The 15,381-nt window shown below is 42.0% G+C and overlaps 1 protein-coding gene across 1 annotated transcript in view; it reads right to left on the bottom strand.

Annotated features, from left to right (window-relative positions):
• Positions 1-2,500: 2,500 nt before the first annotated feature.
• ARHGEF4 (Rho guanine nucleotide exchange factor 4) overlaps positions 2,501-15,381 on the bottom strand; it is a 170,641-nt gene continuing 157,760 nt past the window's right edge. Inside the window, exons 10-15 of the mRNA XM_061636379.1 lie at positions 14,863-15,095; positions 13,907-14,036; positions 11,169-11,300; positions 5,978-6,221; positions 4,785-4,862; positions 2,501-4,103 (exon numbers count right to left, since the gene is read on the bottom strand). Of these exons, the coding sequence (XP_061492363.1) occupies positions 3,946-4,103; positions 4,785-4,862; positions 5,978-6,221; positions 11,169-11,300; positions 13,907-14,036; positions 14,863-15,095 (975 nt within the window). The 3' untranslated portion in view covers positions 2,501-3,945. The remainder of the gene's footprint in view (positions 4,104-4,784; positions 4,863-5,977; positions 6,222-11,168; positions 11,301-13,906; positions 14,037-14,862; positions 15,096-15,381) is intronic.

Genomic DNA, 15,381 nt, shown 5'->3' with positions numbered 1-15,381 from the left:
CATTTTCATCTGAAGGGCTGGTCATTTCCTTTGGCTAACTGCATAGTTTCCACTGGTCAAGCAAGGGCAACATTGGCATAAGAACATAAGAGCCTTCTGGATTAGGCCACTGGCCCATGTAGTCCAACATCCTGTTCACACAGTGACCCACCAATTGCCCATAAGAAACCCACAAGCAGGACCAGAATGCAAAGAGCACTCCGCCTCCTGTGGTTTACAGCAACTGGTATTTGGAAGCATACCATCTCCGACTATGGAGGCAGAGCACAGTTGCCACAATGAGTAGCTATTGATAGCCTTTTCCTCCATTAATTTGTCTAATCTTTTAAAGCTATTCACGTTGGTGGCCATCACTGCCTCGTTTGGGAGCGAGTTCCATAGCTTAACTATGTACTGTGTGAAGAAGTACTTTTGTCTGTCCTGAATCTTCCAACATTCAGCTTCATTGCATGTCCACAAGTTTTAGTGCTGTGAGATAGCTTTTCTCTACTTTCTCCAAGCCATGCATAATTTTATATGAATCTGTGTAAACTAAAAAGCCCTAAATGCTGCAACCTTTCCTCACAGGGGAGTTGCTCCATCACCTTGATCATTTTGATTGCCCTTTCTGAACCTTTTCCAGCTTTGAGGTGAGGCAACCAGAACAGTACACAGTATTGGCATATTACTTCCATATGGTCATTCTCTTTTGCTATTAGACTTCATCTGCCTGTTGGTACACTTTTCTTCAAATAGTTGTGTGTTAGTAGATGGCTGAATTGAGTTATGTAGTTAATATGACTGGTAATCGCACCTCTGTACATCCTAACAGAAGTGTTGCTAGTTCCTGGTCATGCTGTGACACACCACAAATAGAAGTAAAACACAAGCCTTGACTGCACAGGAACTTTGGCAGTGCACCTTGATAACCTAGGCTCACTTGTATGGACTGAATGGCTTGGAAATCATGCTACCCACATAGTAAACTTTTCATAAATTGATAAATTACAAGTCACCCTGTACATCAAAGTCATGTGAAGATTGGCATCCAGTCTGTCCAAATTCAAACGCCCATAGTGCTGCTATATTGCTAACTACAAGACTTTTGTACTTAAGAACAGAGTGCTTGAGCTACCAAAATGTAGCTGCATAAAATAATGCTTGAAGGTTACAATTGTAGCAAATGTGGCATGATACCCTTTGTCTTTGTTATATCTGTATAGGCTTGTACTCTGAATGTGGCATCTCTGTGAATCAATCACAGAGAGTGCTTGCATGTGTGGTGTGGGCTTTGGCTTTCTGATGACAAATGAGCCACTGTCCTTCCAATAGGCTGGTGGGGAACATGCTGAATGGCTTCCTGATGTCAGTTTTGCGCCAAGTGACTTGTAGTCAGTTCACGCATGCATGTGTATCATTTCTCATCAGTTGGAGAGTCTAGCCAATTATGTAAACTGAAAACAGTTGGGTCTTTATGCAGTAAAGGCTGCATGTGAGCAGAAAGTACTGATTTCCCTTAACTGAGCTTCCCGCCACTCTGCCACATCCCATTCAGTTCATTAGGGCTTTTTTAGGGATGCAACAAGAAGGAAGTGGGTAAGCCCCATTCCAGCAGCAGAAGATCCTAATCCTTGGGATCCAGCCTGGTATATTTGAAATGATGTGAGATGATGTGAAAGTGTTCTGTGATAGTTTTTTCCCACGTATAAGTCATCACTTGTCAAGTAATATGAATCAACTGCAATCCAGACCTGGGAAACTGAGGCCCTCCATGTGTTACTGGATTCCAAGGTCACAGTCACACCATACATGTAACAAGCACTCTTGTACCACTTTAACAGTCATGGCTTCCCCCAAAGAATCCTGGGAACTGTAGTTTGTTAAAGTAAAGGTGTCCCTGCACTTATAGTGCGAGTCGTTTCCGACTCTTAGGGTGATGTCTTGCGATGTTTACTAGGCAGACTGTATATATGGGGTGGGATTGCCAGTTCCTTCCCCGGCCTTTCTTTACCCCCCAGCATATGCCGGGTACTCATTTTACCGACCACGGATGGATGGCTGAGTGGGCCTCGACCTCTTTTACCGGAGATTCGACTTCCTCCTTCCGTTGGAATCGAACTCTGGCCGTGAGCAGAGCTTCGGCTGCATTACCGCCGCTTACCACTCTGCGCCACAGTTTGTTAGGGGTGCTGAAAGTTGTTAGGAGACCCCCACACAGCTCATGACTACTAAAGTATCAGAGTGCTTCACATGTATGGATGTGACCCATTTCTCATCAGTCCCAGCCAGCATCGCCGTCGAAGATGGGAGTTGTAGTTCAGCAACATCTGGAAGGCCACAGGTTCCACATCCCTGCTTTAGACATGGCTGGACCTGGAGAGAAAGAAAGGTAATGTAGCCCTGCCCACTGCTCAAAGGCCAGGCTGTTCACTCCTCACTTTTAAAGAATAACAAGATGCAAAGGGGGAGGGGGCTATTGTACTAAGAATTTTATAACAAACACACACTAAGTGGAAGTCACTTTTACAAGTTTCTTTATGAAATTAAATGTAGCCCCTCTCATGGGGAGAAATATATAGTGCAAGAATGAATCTGTACATGCTTCTGGATTTGTGTATCTGTAGGCTTATCAGCCATAGTTGGACACTGCATCTCTTTGTCAGACTGGAGTGCTCACCCCCTGCAGTAGTCTCATACCAGAGTGAGTTGGGTTTTTCTTTGCAACGTCACAGTACCAGGAAATCCCTAAACGAGGGGATTCAGTCAGTTATGGCTTCTAACTATCTTGCTATTGTAAGGCAAATCTTTCCTTTTTCTAGTCAGTGATTATATGGGTATTTTTGCCCATAATGTTCAAGTGTCAGTGTCTAAGTATACACTCTTCCATATAAATTTGGAATTCTGTGGCCCATTCTACCTATCCCTCACCTCCTCTGCAGACTATTGCATGGGTGGCACAGTTTCCAAAGTAATACTGATTTGCTTGTAAGTGCCTGGTACATCTGAAATTCATCTTCAGACACATGTTACATATATTTAGGAATACAGGCTTACAAATGTTGGCCTTTTGTCTTTAGTGGAAAAAAATAGACAAAACAGGCATCAAGTTAACATCTGACAAGACAGATTACAAACTCTTACAAAATACAGTTATCTGCACTTTTACCATAAATAAACATTTAAAAACACTGACAAAAAATTTTGTTGGCCAGGAACTATGGCAAAGTGTTGGTAGAGAGTAAAAGTAATTTAAAGTTAATTTAGGCACATTTCCCCATCCCTCACAATGTATATTAACTCAACTAGGTCTCAATTGTTAGTCATGCTTCAGCTTTGCCTGTCATGTTCTCGTTTGTTGTCAGTAGTTCTGCTTCCAGCACAGCAAGGCTGAAGGTGGCTCCCTGGCCATGCTCAGATTCTTCAGGGTTTCTGTAAAAACGGGGGAGTGGGAGGTGAGAGGAAGGGGGTCCATCGTCCCGGAAAAATGCATAGCAGCAACAGCAACACTGGAAGCTTTTTGGAGCAAACACCAAGCTGTGGTGGGACTGCTCATCCACTTGCCCTTTATTGTCTGGCTGCCTTCTTGAAACTGCAAGCAAATCATGGTCCCATGGGAAGGAATGTTCCAAAAGGGAACTGACAAAATGAGGACGTTTTTTTTTTAAAAAAAAAAAAGGTGGGGTGGGAGGTTACAACTCCAGCCTCTTGCTTTCTCTTCCTGGGTAATCAAAAGAGATGGGCAGGCTCAATTCACTTTCACAGACACACGCATACATACACGCAACAAAAAATGTCCATGTTGTAATAATACTTGAGCTCATTCAGTCTGGCAAAAGAAATAAGGGAGTAAAGGGAAGATGCTAACCCTCTAAAAGCCAGGAGGGGGAGCTAGTGCTTAGTTTTGCAGGACTGATGCATAAAGTGCTTTCTCAGAAGGTATTCAGGCACAAGATCAAGCTGCTTCCCTTATTTTCGAAATGGTGCCAGCCTGCTGATGTTCTGCCAGAAATTTGAAGGCTTGCGCTTGGGCTCAGCCAGCATAAAAACCTGCTGCTGGGGAAGATTTGCAGGCAAAGTAGGGTGCTTCTGGCGCATCAAAAAATCATAATACGTCCTGGTGACCACTGTTAACAAAATGAGTAAAAGGATAAAAGGTTAGATTGATGCAGCTTCAATGCATTTGTGCCCACGTTCCTCAATACAAACCACTTTTTAACAGGACCATTCTCTCTTTCTTTAAAAGAAAAAAAATGTTGGGAAAAGCTTCCAACAGGGCTTTTGTCATTGATCTCCATTTTCTACCTGATTTCAGAACGCTTGGGGGGGGGGAGAGAAAAAGCTGATAATAGGATTCCCATTCTCAAACCATGTTCAGGACCGTCATATTTTCTGAACACATGAGCCACTAATAACATTTTCATTTTGAACTGTGTTGGTAAGGGCCAAAGTAGGTATGGCATTAAATGTATTTTTGTATTTAACATGCAGGTTTAAAAAAAATACAAATAGCATAACCTGGGAGGCTGTATTATTACTGCAATCACACAAGTATGAGGGGTATATGCTTTTGGGTAGGTAAGGAATCCCCACTGCTTCCAACTCAATAAAAGTAGCTACTACTGGCAGTTTTTAAAGCCCTATATCCTGGATCTCCTTGGCAATGCTGACGGCAGCCTGATGTTTTCAGGATACTCTGAAATGCATGGTGTGAAGAAAATGGGCAAAGAGAAGTGTCTCCCTCTTTCACAATACTAGATAATCTCAGCAGATGGGAGGGAGAGGTGAAAGAGACTATCCTGACTTGCCTTTTGGTTTTCCACTCTGATTCAGTTTGCTGGCATTAAGCATAGCTTGTTTCTTCTGCACCTCAGTAATGGAAAAACCTTGAAGATGAAACAGAAATCATTAACTCAGCGATGCCTTTGCAAGATACATCATATAAACACATGCACAGCAACCTGGAAAGGGTCAGAGGCAGGGGAGGGGAATCAAGTACAAAATCCCTATGCATGCTGCAAAAATTACACCAACAGCAGATTGTGCTGGGAAGTTCCGTGCTCTTCCCTGAAATGTCCAAGTATGCACAGGACTGCAGCCCAAGCTTGACTGTGGTTTTGTGAGCTCACCTAGCTGAAAATATGCAAAGCTTAAGTGGAACTCGAAGCTGAGCACATGGCTGATGGAATCAACAGAAGCTGCCTAGTACTATGTCTATCGTGGGCCTTCTTAAAAATGGAAATGGACTTGCCTTCAAGTCAATTCCGACTTATGGCGACCCTATGAATAGGGTTTTCATGGTAAGTGGTATTCAGAGGTGTTTTACCATTGCCTTCCTCTGAGGCTGAGAGGCAGTGACTGGACCAAGGTCACCCAGTGAGCTTCATGGCTGTGTGGGGATTCGAACCCTGGTCTCTCAAGTCGTAGTCCAACACCTTAACCACTACACCACGCTGCCTTTCAGGCCTTCTTAAGCAGTCTCCTATTGCTGATATAATGTTGTGGAGCTCCTCCCAGGGACCTATTAAGCTGATGCAGTCCCTGCCCAAGAGGTTTACAATCTATATTCAACTGATAAGATTAGGGAGGAGGACAGAGGTTAGGAGATGAGAAAGATGGATTGAGTAGGGAAGAATTAGGTGGAAATGGAGACAAGGAAGGTAAGGACAGAGGAAAGGCTTTGTTCAAGATTGGAATCTTTAGAAGGGACTTGAAGGGAAAGACCACAGGCTGAAAAAGGTTCCGTACCTCTGGCTCATGGGATGCTTCTGCACTGCTGGCTTTGTTAGACCAATGCGTCAATTAGATGGAAATTTCATAGGACGCATGTCAGAGCGGGAGCCTCTAACAAGTTATGCAATATTTTATTTGCATAAAATAAAATTTTAAGAGTTTGATATACAGCTACGGTGGGATGGGTAAGAATCTTTTGGGGAAAGAATTTTATCTGCATAATGGCTGCACAATGCCTTAAATAATCATCTCACTGGCTGTTCCATACCAGTTTCCTGGTCAAGCTGAACCTGCTTCCTTTCGTTCTCAAATGCCTTGAGCCAACGCTGCTTCTGCTCTGGCTTTTTTGCACAGAATAAGTGGACTTCTTCAGTGTCCCTGCAGTGCAACTTGAATGCATTTTTAACAGTGATATTAAAGTCCTTGTCTTTCCCATCTTCCACATCCAGAATCTCCATCCTCTCCATATCAATTCGACTCTTATAGTACAGGATGTCGCGTCGCAGGAGATCCTAAGAGAAAAAAGCAATTATGTTACACTCCGGCACCTCCTCAGTTTTCTGATGCATGAATACTCAAAAAGATACGTGGGCTGCCACGTACAAATTAATATATACATACTACTGGGTCAGATAGTCCAGCATCCTCTTCTCACAGTGGCCAACCAGATGCCTATGGGAAGCCTAAAAACAGGACCTGTGCTCAGCTCTCCTCTCTTGCAGTTCCCAGCAACTGCCCTTCAGAGGCATACTGCCCCTGAGAGTGGAGGTAGAATATAGCCAACGTGACTATACTTTTTCCATCATGGAGATTCATCCATACCTATATACTTTCAGGATTTATATTAAGTTATACGCCCTTTGCTTGTGGACAAAAGCAATTCACAGAGCTCTATTCCAAGAAAGGGTTGGGGGGGAAACCTCAAGGGTCACCTAACACAACCCAAAAGAAAATCTACACTTAAACCTTCACTGGCACACTACTAAATAAGATAGTGTATAAAAATCAGTTGCTACAGTCCAGCGTGATACAACATTATTAATATCACTACTAACCCAACAAGGAGAGCTGTGATATTGACCTGGGAAGTCTTGATAGTTTTTAATTGCTTGGAGAAATGTATGCTGGGTTCATACTTAAATGGATTGCAATCACTGTACAAACATTTCTTCTTCTTGTACAAACAATAGTTGTACTCGGGATTTTTAGGTGATTAACTTCCTAGGTTAATAATTGCAAAGTGATCTAAGATCAAGAGCAATTGATGTGTTTGCATTCTTCATAAGTGATATAATTTCCAAGCATGGCAAGAGATGGGCTTGTGTACATATATAAAATAGTCTCATTAAAAAGCTTGACTGTAGGCCATCGGTCTTCAAGAAACTGAAGGTACCTCTGATTTACATTATAATACACATGGTCTGAACATGTCCTGTGCCATTTTGTGTTGAAATTTGTCCTGACAGCTAAATATAAGATCTGACACAATTTTAGTGGGGCTTACTTAAATCAGAAACCACAAATTGCCCTTCTCAAAATACCTTCTGAAACCAATACTAATTTGCATGAAAACAATACTAATTTCTACTGTACTCTGCACTCTGGTAACATTCAGATTGGACTACTGTAATGTGTACTATGTGGAGCTGCCCTTGAAGACAATTCAGAAACTTCAACTGCTCCACAAGACAGTAGCCGAATTTATACTGGTCTGTTCCATTTGGAATTGTTTTACTTTTTTTTTAATCATTCTAATGGTTTCATTTGTTTTTATAACTATTATTTTGTCTTGAATCATCCTGGGAGGACATTGTGAAAAATGGGTAAGGCATCTTATAAAGAAATAAGAATAATAAGCATCATCTACTTCCCAGCAATTTTGTTCTAAGAGGGTGTGAAGAGCAAAATGGTCTCTGCTATCCTGGACTATTAATATGGACTTTGCTTTTCAGGAAATGCTGTGTATAATATGGGAGTGCATGTTTGTACTAGTCTATTTGTTTAGGTAGTTATAAGGTTGACCTGCTCCAGTCACCTGGTCCGACTGCTCACATTTATTTTATTTTATTTTATTTATATCCCACCTTTCCTCCCAGGAGCCCAGGGTGCACGGCCTAGGGGCTCAAATATCAAATATCATTGCAGCTGTGAGGAATGTCACATCTCTAGTCTCAGGGCGGGAAAATGAAATGAGCAACTGCTTCCTGCTGGTGGTACCCTGGGCACAGATGCTTCTTGCTGGCTGAATCATGCTGGGCATATGATTGACAACCTGACTACCCTGAACATACCTGACCTTGTCTGATCTTGGAAGCTAAGCAGGGTCAGGCCTGGTTAGTACTTGGATAGACCTCCTGGGAATACTGGGTGCTGTAGGCTTAGAGGAAGGCAATGGTAAACCACCTCTGAATACCTCTTACCATGAAAACCCTATGAATATATCCAAAAAAGATTCATAGGATTGCCATAAGTTGTAATCGACTTGAAGGCTTATAACAACAATAGCTATTCTACAGTTCTTTAGAACAAGGCTTGTTCTCATTGTGATAAGGTGGCTGGGAGACAGGCAGAGGTTCGCTGAGCTTGGAAAGAAAGCCTCAAGGAACAAAGGGCTACTCATGTGCAAGGAATCTTACAGGGGGCCTGGTGAGTCCAGGGACTGTTCAAACGAGGGCAAGTGGATTGCATTTATCCAGTTTTAATTTGATTTTGCTCCAGAAAGGGACATTCTGAGTTTCCTGTAATTTTTTCTGCATCACACGTGGTGGCATTTTTCTGCATTGCACATATTTTTTCTGATTTAATAAAGTATTTGTTTTATAAATCTGGTGTGGTCGCCCTTTATTTTCATCACCCATGCCTGAAGCCATTATACTATGCTATCTCAAGAGGCTTCAGAGGGACCTCAGGGAAACTTGGAGGCTGTTTGATAAGGGGTGGCTGCCTTAAACTTCATAATTCCTTATCTGGTGGTGGCGAGAACCTCAAACAGGGACTGGGGGTACACTCTCTTGTAGCCGGATCTTCCTTTCCTACGTGGCCAGGGACCTACAGTGGCTGGGTATGGCCGTCACAAAAGGAAATAAGGTGACGGCTCATAGCTGTATTCGTCCCAAATCGGCAGATGTATATATTTAGATGCATTATGGAAGCACAAGAAGGAAGAGAACTTAATCAAATGGATTAAGGATTTGTTTATGCCTTCAGTCACTGTCCTTGCATCTTGCGTGCTGTTTCTGATTTGACCAGACTGAAGCTTCCATTGCAAGAAAGCCTGAGTTGGTCAAACACACAGTGTGCTTCTGAGACTCCTAATGTCTGGTTGAAGTAGAACTGGTGAAGGCTGTATAATCTTTGTCAGCTTGCCTACAGCCTCGGCATTCACTGCTTGTTCCAGATTAAGTGAACAGGACTCAGTTTTTACATGAGCTTCAGATTATAAAGGCGTCTTTGTGGAATTCAGCTTTGATTTCTGGATGAAGCTTGTTCTTTTCCAGCATGTTGTCATGAAATTGCACCATTGCATCTTACAGAGTTAGGCTGATTAAATGCAAACAAATTAAAAAAACTGAAAGCCTTTATCAAGTAGATATAAAGCACAAAAGCTCCTATTCCAATGTTCTTTCAAAATTCATGAAACAACTGTAAGACAGTTATGTACTTCACTATGGACACACAAACACCTCCTTCAGTTGCTCTGCAGAATATTTCATACCCTGCAATAACCTTGTATAATTCTGAAAAATGTTTACCCAGTTCCATGAATTCATGTGGAATGTATCAAGAAAAGCTGACAGCTCTCTGAAGGCCGCATACAGTAAAGGCTTTTTACTCTTTTAAGTATTTTTCAGTATTCAAGATTTCCATGGCAACTGATAAGATTTGGTGCATACACTTGCATCAATTGAAATGTTCCTGTGAAATATATCCTTTTGGTGATTATTATTGCAACTGGGTTCCATATTCTCTCTGCACATGCAGCCCTCCAGATTCTTCAACAGATTTCTCCCCCAAACCAGGGGTTTGTATCCAACCCTGCACATGTGGAGTCCCACTTGTGCAATGGGTCTTCCCCTTCCTCTCCCCTCTCACCACCAAAAACTATTCTAGAGGGTTTCCCAACCCTCTGGAGCAGATGTTGAGGGTGCCTGGGGTGGTGGTGGAGTTCAAGTGCACAAGCAGAAGTCTGTTGCACAAGTAGAAAGATAGCACTGGGTACAACCCTTGAACACTATTTGGATGTGAAATACTCACAAGTCGCTCAATAAGGCACACTTCTTGTACATGTATTCAAAAGGCCATCTGTTGCAATAGTTGAAAATTACATCACTTAGGAGATGGGCAAATCCATTATAAGCTCTTGGACTATAAGTATCAATAGTTTTAAAAGGGTTTAAGGCTGAGATTACTTTCACTTAGATTTGGTGCAGCTTACTAGCCTTGACATCTATGGTCATCATAAAACCCTCAGTTTCTATTTATAATGCTAAGCAGAATATATATATATATATATATATATAAAGTTAAAGGAGGCAGGAAGAATCTAAGACAGGTGTTCACTGTTTTAATTTATAATAATTTATAATGCACCACTTTCCGCCCCTCCCCCCTCCAGCCATCATCATTCTCAAAGGGATTCATAACCTTTGGATTAATGTCATCTGATGCACAGACAACACTGTGAATGTTGTAACTGCATCAATCTTATTAACTGTAGTCTTATCAAAGGCTTAGTGAAAAATAAAAATTAAGGACACAGACAGGCTAAAACCTAATATTGCTGTTGTATGATGCCTCCTATAATTGAAGGACACTAAAATTTAAGAGCTTTGCTGGGTCAGACCAAAGACCCATCTAGTCCAACATTCTGTTTTCACAGTGGCCAGCCAGATACCTATGGGAAGCTAACAAGCAGGACATGACTTTTTCTTTATTCCATCACCTTGGGTTGGCTTTGTAAGATTTCTGCTTTAGGTGTGCATCTTAATGATTAACATGGACGTTTATGTACGCAGGAGAAAACATTGTTAGAATACATTGTTAGAATCAGTCTATTCATACAACCTTGGAAACAGCCCTGATGTTTAGAAAGAATGTGGGTGGCAATTCTGATGGATTGAATTTCATGGCATTTTCAGCTGCTATTTCTCAGTCTTACAAAAGCTAAATGCGTAACTCTCCTCCGGCACTGCAGGAGAGCAGTTCACAGCAGGGCTCTTTCATTAAGTGCCTGTGCAGAAAAATTCGCAGTAGACCAGCGTGGAAGAAACGACAGCTGTGCAGGTACATTTGCAGTAGTAACCCTCTTCCTTGATTTATATGAATAGTGATGCTTAAATTAATGCCCTAGAATGTTCTTTAAAGGAATGCTTGAGTGCAAAATGGAAGAAAGCAGTTGGGAATTTTGCTATGAGCGGGAGTGTTCAGTGGCAGAGGTGGCAACAGCTTGCTTAGCTTACCTTCTTGCAGCAGACCAGTTGATGATCAAAGAGGAAGAACATTCTCTGATGGCTTTTTGCTTGAGGCTGAGAGATTTTGGTTAATTCCCCAGAGTAGATGAGTTCAGAACTCTTGACAAGGACATCTTCACCCTGTCACACACAACACAAGAGACATGTCATTTTCTTCCCCACAAGAAAATGACAAATTGTGGAGATAATGTGAAGCCAAACAGATTTTTTTTTACCAATCTCCTAGCCTTGCACCCTCAGATGCTTGCCTATTAAAACAAAACACACATATAAAAGTGGTTATTGCTTGCAGTTGTTCCCAAGGGGCGTTTTTTTCTTACTACTCTCTAGGCATTTTGAGTTGTCATAATTTCCCCCTAGAAAAAAGCTAAACAGGTGTAACAGGCTAATGCCATTTTAAACATATATTAACTCCATTTGGGAAGTGTCCCACCCCCCTCCCAGCATTCAGTCTTACTTAATATGGATATTATAATATGGATATTATATGGTCTGCTATTCGGGAAGCCAATTGCTGCCAATCATCCTTGGCTGTCTGTAAATACTAAGAACTGGTCAGAATCCCCTGAAGAACTGAAGGTTAGAGTTGGTGGAATCCTTACAAAATAAATAAATCACTAGAAAAATAAATGTAAATCATACTTCCTTAAAATGAAGAATGTAAACCAGGGAACCCACTTTGGCATGAAGTGGCAATACCTTGAAAAATGCATAGGAGGAAGAGTAGCACTCTTTCATGCTTCCTCTTTCAGCTCTATGTGACCTAGTTTACTAATAAAAGTATTTTTATCAATTGTAAACTAAACATCTTCTGGATTTTAACCTTCTTTGCCTACTTTACGCACTTAAAAGTTCTTTTATTTTCTATAACATAGTAGGCCACAATCTAGCAGAGAGTTAAGCATTCCTAAGCCCATTAGTATTAATGGTTTTAAATGCATTTAATTTCGTCTTGGATTGTGATGTATGTGAGGCTGATTTAAAAGATGGTCTCTTCTTCATCCACCATTACTTAGGAATCCAAAAGGCAAAGGGAAATGATTCCCACCTTTTGACAGATTACAATCTGCATATGCTGGATCCCCATTAGCAAAACAATGGCGATTCATACTACCTGAGGATCTAAAGCAGGGATAGATAAACTTTTTGTATTCCAAGAGCAACATTCCTTCATGCAGAATCTGCTGGGGGCCACATGCCAGTGACAGCAGGGGTCAGAGGCAAGAGTGGACAGTGCAATTAATTTCCTTTATACAGTTGTCTACATTCCTGACATGCAAAAGTTAGAGGCTTCTGTGCATACACACCTTTCTATCCTCCATCGAGAAAGGAAGTGGGATTGTCACAGTTCAAGGACACATACAAGGAGGGCATAGAGCAAGGCTAGTGAAGGAGTGTGGCCTAGGGAGACTTCCAAGGCCAAATAGAGAAGCCTAGAGGGCCACAACTGGCCCCTGGGCCTGAGCTTCCCCACCCTGATCTAAATTATGCAGAGGGGGTTTACCATTGCCTCCCTCTGAGGCTGAGAGGCAGTGACTGGCCCAAGGTCACCCAGTGAGCTTCATGGCTGTGTGGGGATTCGAACCCTGGTCTCCCAGGTCATAGTCCAGCACCTTAACCACTACACCACACTGGCTCTGTGATCTAAATTATAGAATTGTATTAATGGGAATGGAGACTATATTCACCCAATACAATTTAAAACAAAGCTGCATTGGCTCATTACAGTCAAAACCCCTTTCAGAACGTACCATTTGATAAGAAAGCTTTTACACCTTGACCCTAATTGATTTTACTGGAACTTATTCCTGGTACGTGTGCACAGGTTTGCTGCTTGGGAATGTAATTGCTCCTTTTGCCAATAAGTACCAAGTCCTACCAGTGGAAGAATGTTTGCAAAAACTGTTCAGCTAACAAGCAGGTTTATTATAGTATCAACAATTAGCAAGTATAAAAAGTAAAAGTAAAGGTGTCCCCGCACTTATAGTGCGAGTCGTTTCTGACTCTTAGGGTGATGTTTTGCGACGTTTACTAGGCAGACCGTCTATATGGGGTGGGATTGCCAGTTCCGTCCCCGGCCTTTCTTTACCCCCCAGCATATGCCGGGTACTCATTTTACCGACCACGGATGGATGGAAGGCTGAGTGGACCTCGACCCCTTTTACCGGAGATTCGACTTCCTCCTTCCGTTGGAATCGAACTCCGGCCGTGAGCAGAGCTTCAGCTGCGTTACCGCCGCTTACCACTCTGCGCCATGGTGGGTCAATAGCAAGTATAGCAAGTATGAAAAATTAAATCTAGGACGATATGTAAAATGTATCTGGCTAGTTTATGGCCTGATCCTGTAATTCACTGTTCTGGAACAACAGCTAATGGGATCAGTAAAAGGGACACAGTGCAGCAGTAACTGTTGCTGTCAATAACACCAGACTAGCCTCTGCTGCAGCATGAATGTGTTGCACTAATTAATTTGAAGCCTTGGCCAAGCCAAAGGACATGATCAGAAGCAAAAGTCCTTTATGTGAGATACTCAGGAGGCAAATTCTCAGTGCAGCCCTAGGTTTCGTGTGTACATCCAAGTATGTATTTCTAATAAAGTATAATCTTCCCCAGCGGAGAAGTTGCAAGTACATTTCTTTTTTTAAAAAAATGAGCACGGGTGTAACTTTGCACTTGTAGATCTGGGGCACTGTTTCTTTCATGATTGAACATTTGAGTCCTTTTACCTCCCAGTCCTCTATTGAGCTCTGCCACTGAGCAATTTTGTCTATGTTTTCCAAGCGCCTCTTTCTCTCATTGATGAGTCGTGCTACATTCTTCATGGCATTTAAAGCAGCTTCGACATCTTTAAAGTCCCTAGGGTTTAAATGGATTCCATCAGAGATGTTGACACGGAGCAGCTGAAATGCAAGGGGACTGGCCCTCTATTCCAATGCATGAGAAAATAGCAAGCAAAATGTGGGTAAAAAAAAAAATCTGATGTAATTGCTCAAGCTTTAATGGTTTCCCTATCTGCGGCAGGGAGATAATATAGATGAGTTACAACTTATAACTTAGCTCACTGATGCTTGCAAAACACTTCAGCAGTATAAATGACTGTCAAGCTAGCAACTGCTGAGATTGCACTCCTTCTCTACACAGGATCTAGAGTGGTGTTAACTTTGAACCCTCCCAAACACACACACACATGTTATATCTTGCAACAAGAACAGCATGCATCTCTGCACTTCCTTGCACTTATGTTAATTCTGAGCAGTAGAAATATGAATTACAGCAGGGGTGGGAAACCCCTGGCCTCCAGGCCAGTCATGCTTCTGGCCTGCAAAACCTTTGTTGCATCAGCAAAACTGCCTTTGCTTGGATGGATATATCTAGAAAAACTTTCCTGCTTGACATTTTACCAGTTTCCTGGATAAAGCTACTGCCAGTGTAAGAACCGGAAAGTCAGCTGGTGCAGGACTACTTCTCTAAGTTGCTTAGCTTTCAAACACTATCATAAGGAGCAGGAGGAACCCACAGAAGCAAACAGGGACCCAGATAACCTCACTATCACAACACTAGGGAAAGGCTTGTTAAAGTTACTAGAAAGTAATTTTTACAACAGGTATCAAAAGAGGAAGCAAGCTAAAATGCCTGGATCTGAGGCATATCTCCCCCGCCCCCAATTTTTAATCCTCCATACCTGTGTTGTGGGTTGGTATATTTCAGTAGTTCTGCAAGCTGCAGCGGGTACTTGCAAATTTTCTGCACTGGAGTCAGGAGGAAGCCATCCAGTGATATGTCGATCATCTTTTGAAGCAGGCGACACGCTTCAAAGAAATAAACGTACTTGCTCACTTTGGTGAGTCGGGAAAGCTCCATGCAGGCATTGGGGTGGTTATTGCAGTACTCAGAATAGATCTGGAACTCGTTTTGCTGAATTGGAAGCCAAAATATTTATTATCAGTATTTTTGTTGTTACTGTGCTTATTATGTTTATGATCTATAAAACTATAGTGACAGATATATCAAACAGTGATAGATAGGATCTCTGCTTCAAAGGTGATCATAAAGGGAGTAGATGAATGAAGAAAGAAGAAGACAGGGAACAAAATGCTATTTTAAAAGCACAAATAAGAGCCAGTAGAGAGGCAGTAACTGAATGGAAGTTAAGTGTTAAGAAGGGGCTACAGAAAGAAGAGGCACATCAGATGTGTTGAGA

This window comes from Rhineura floridana, chromosome 7 (genome assembly GCF_030035675.1).
Source record: "Rhineura floridana isolate rRhiFlo1 chromosome 7, rRhiFlo1.hap2, whole genome shotgun sequence".
Classification (NCBI taxonomy): domain Eukaryota; kingdom Metazoa; phylum Chordata; class Lepidosauria; order Squamata; family Rhineuridae; genus Rhineura; species Rhineura floridana.
The sequence above is the reverse complement of the archived record's forward strand: the minus strand, read 5'-3'. Positions and strand labels throughout refer to the sequence as shown.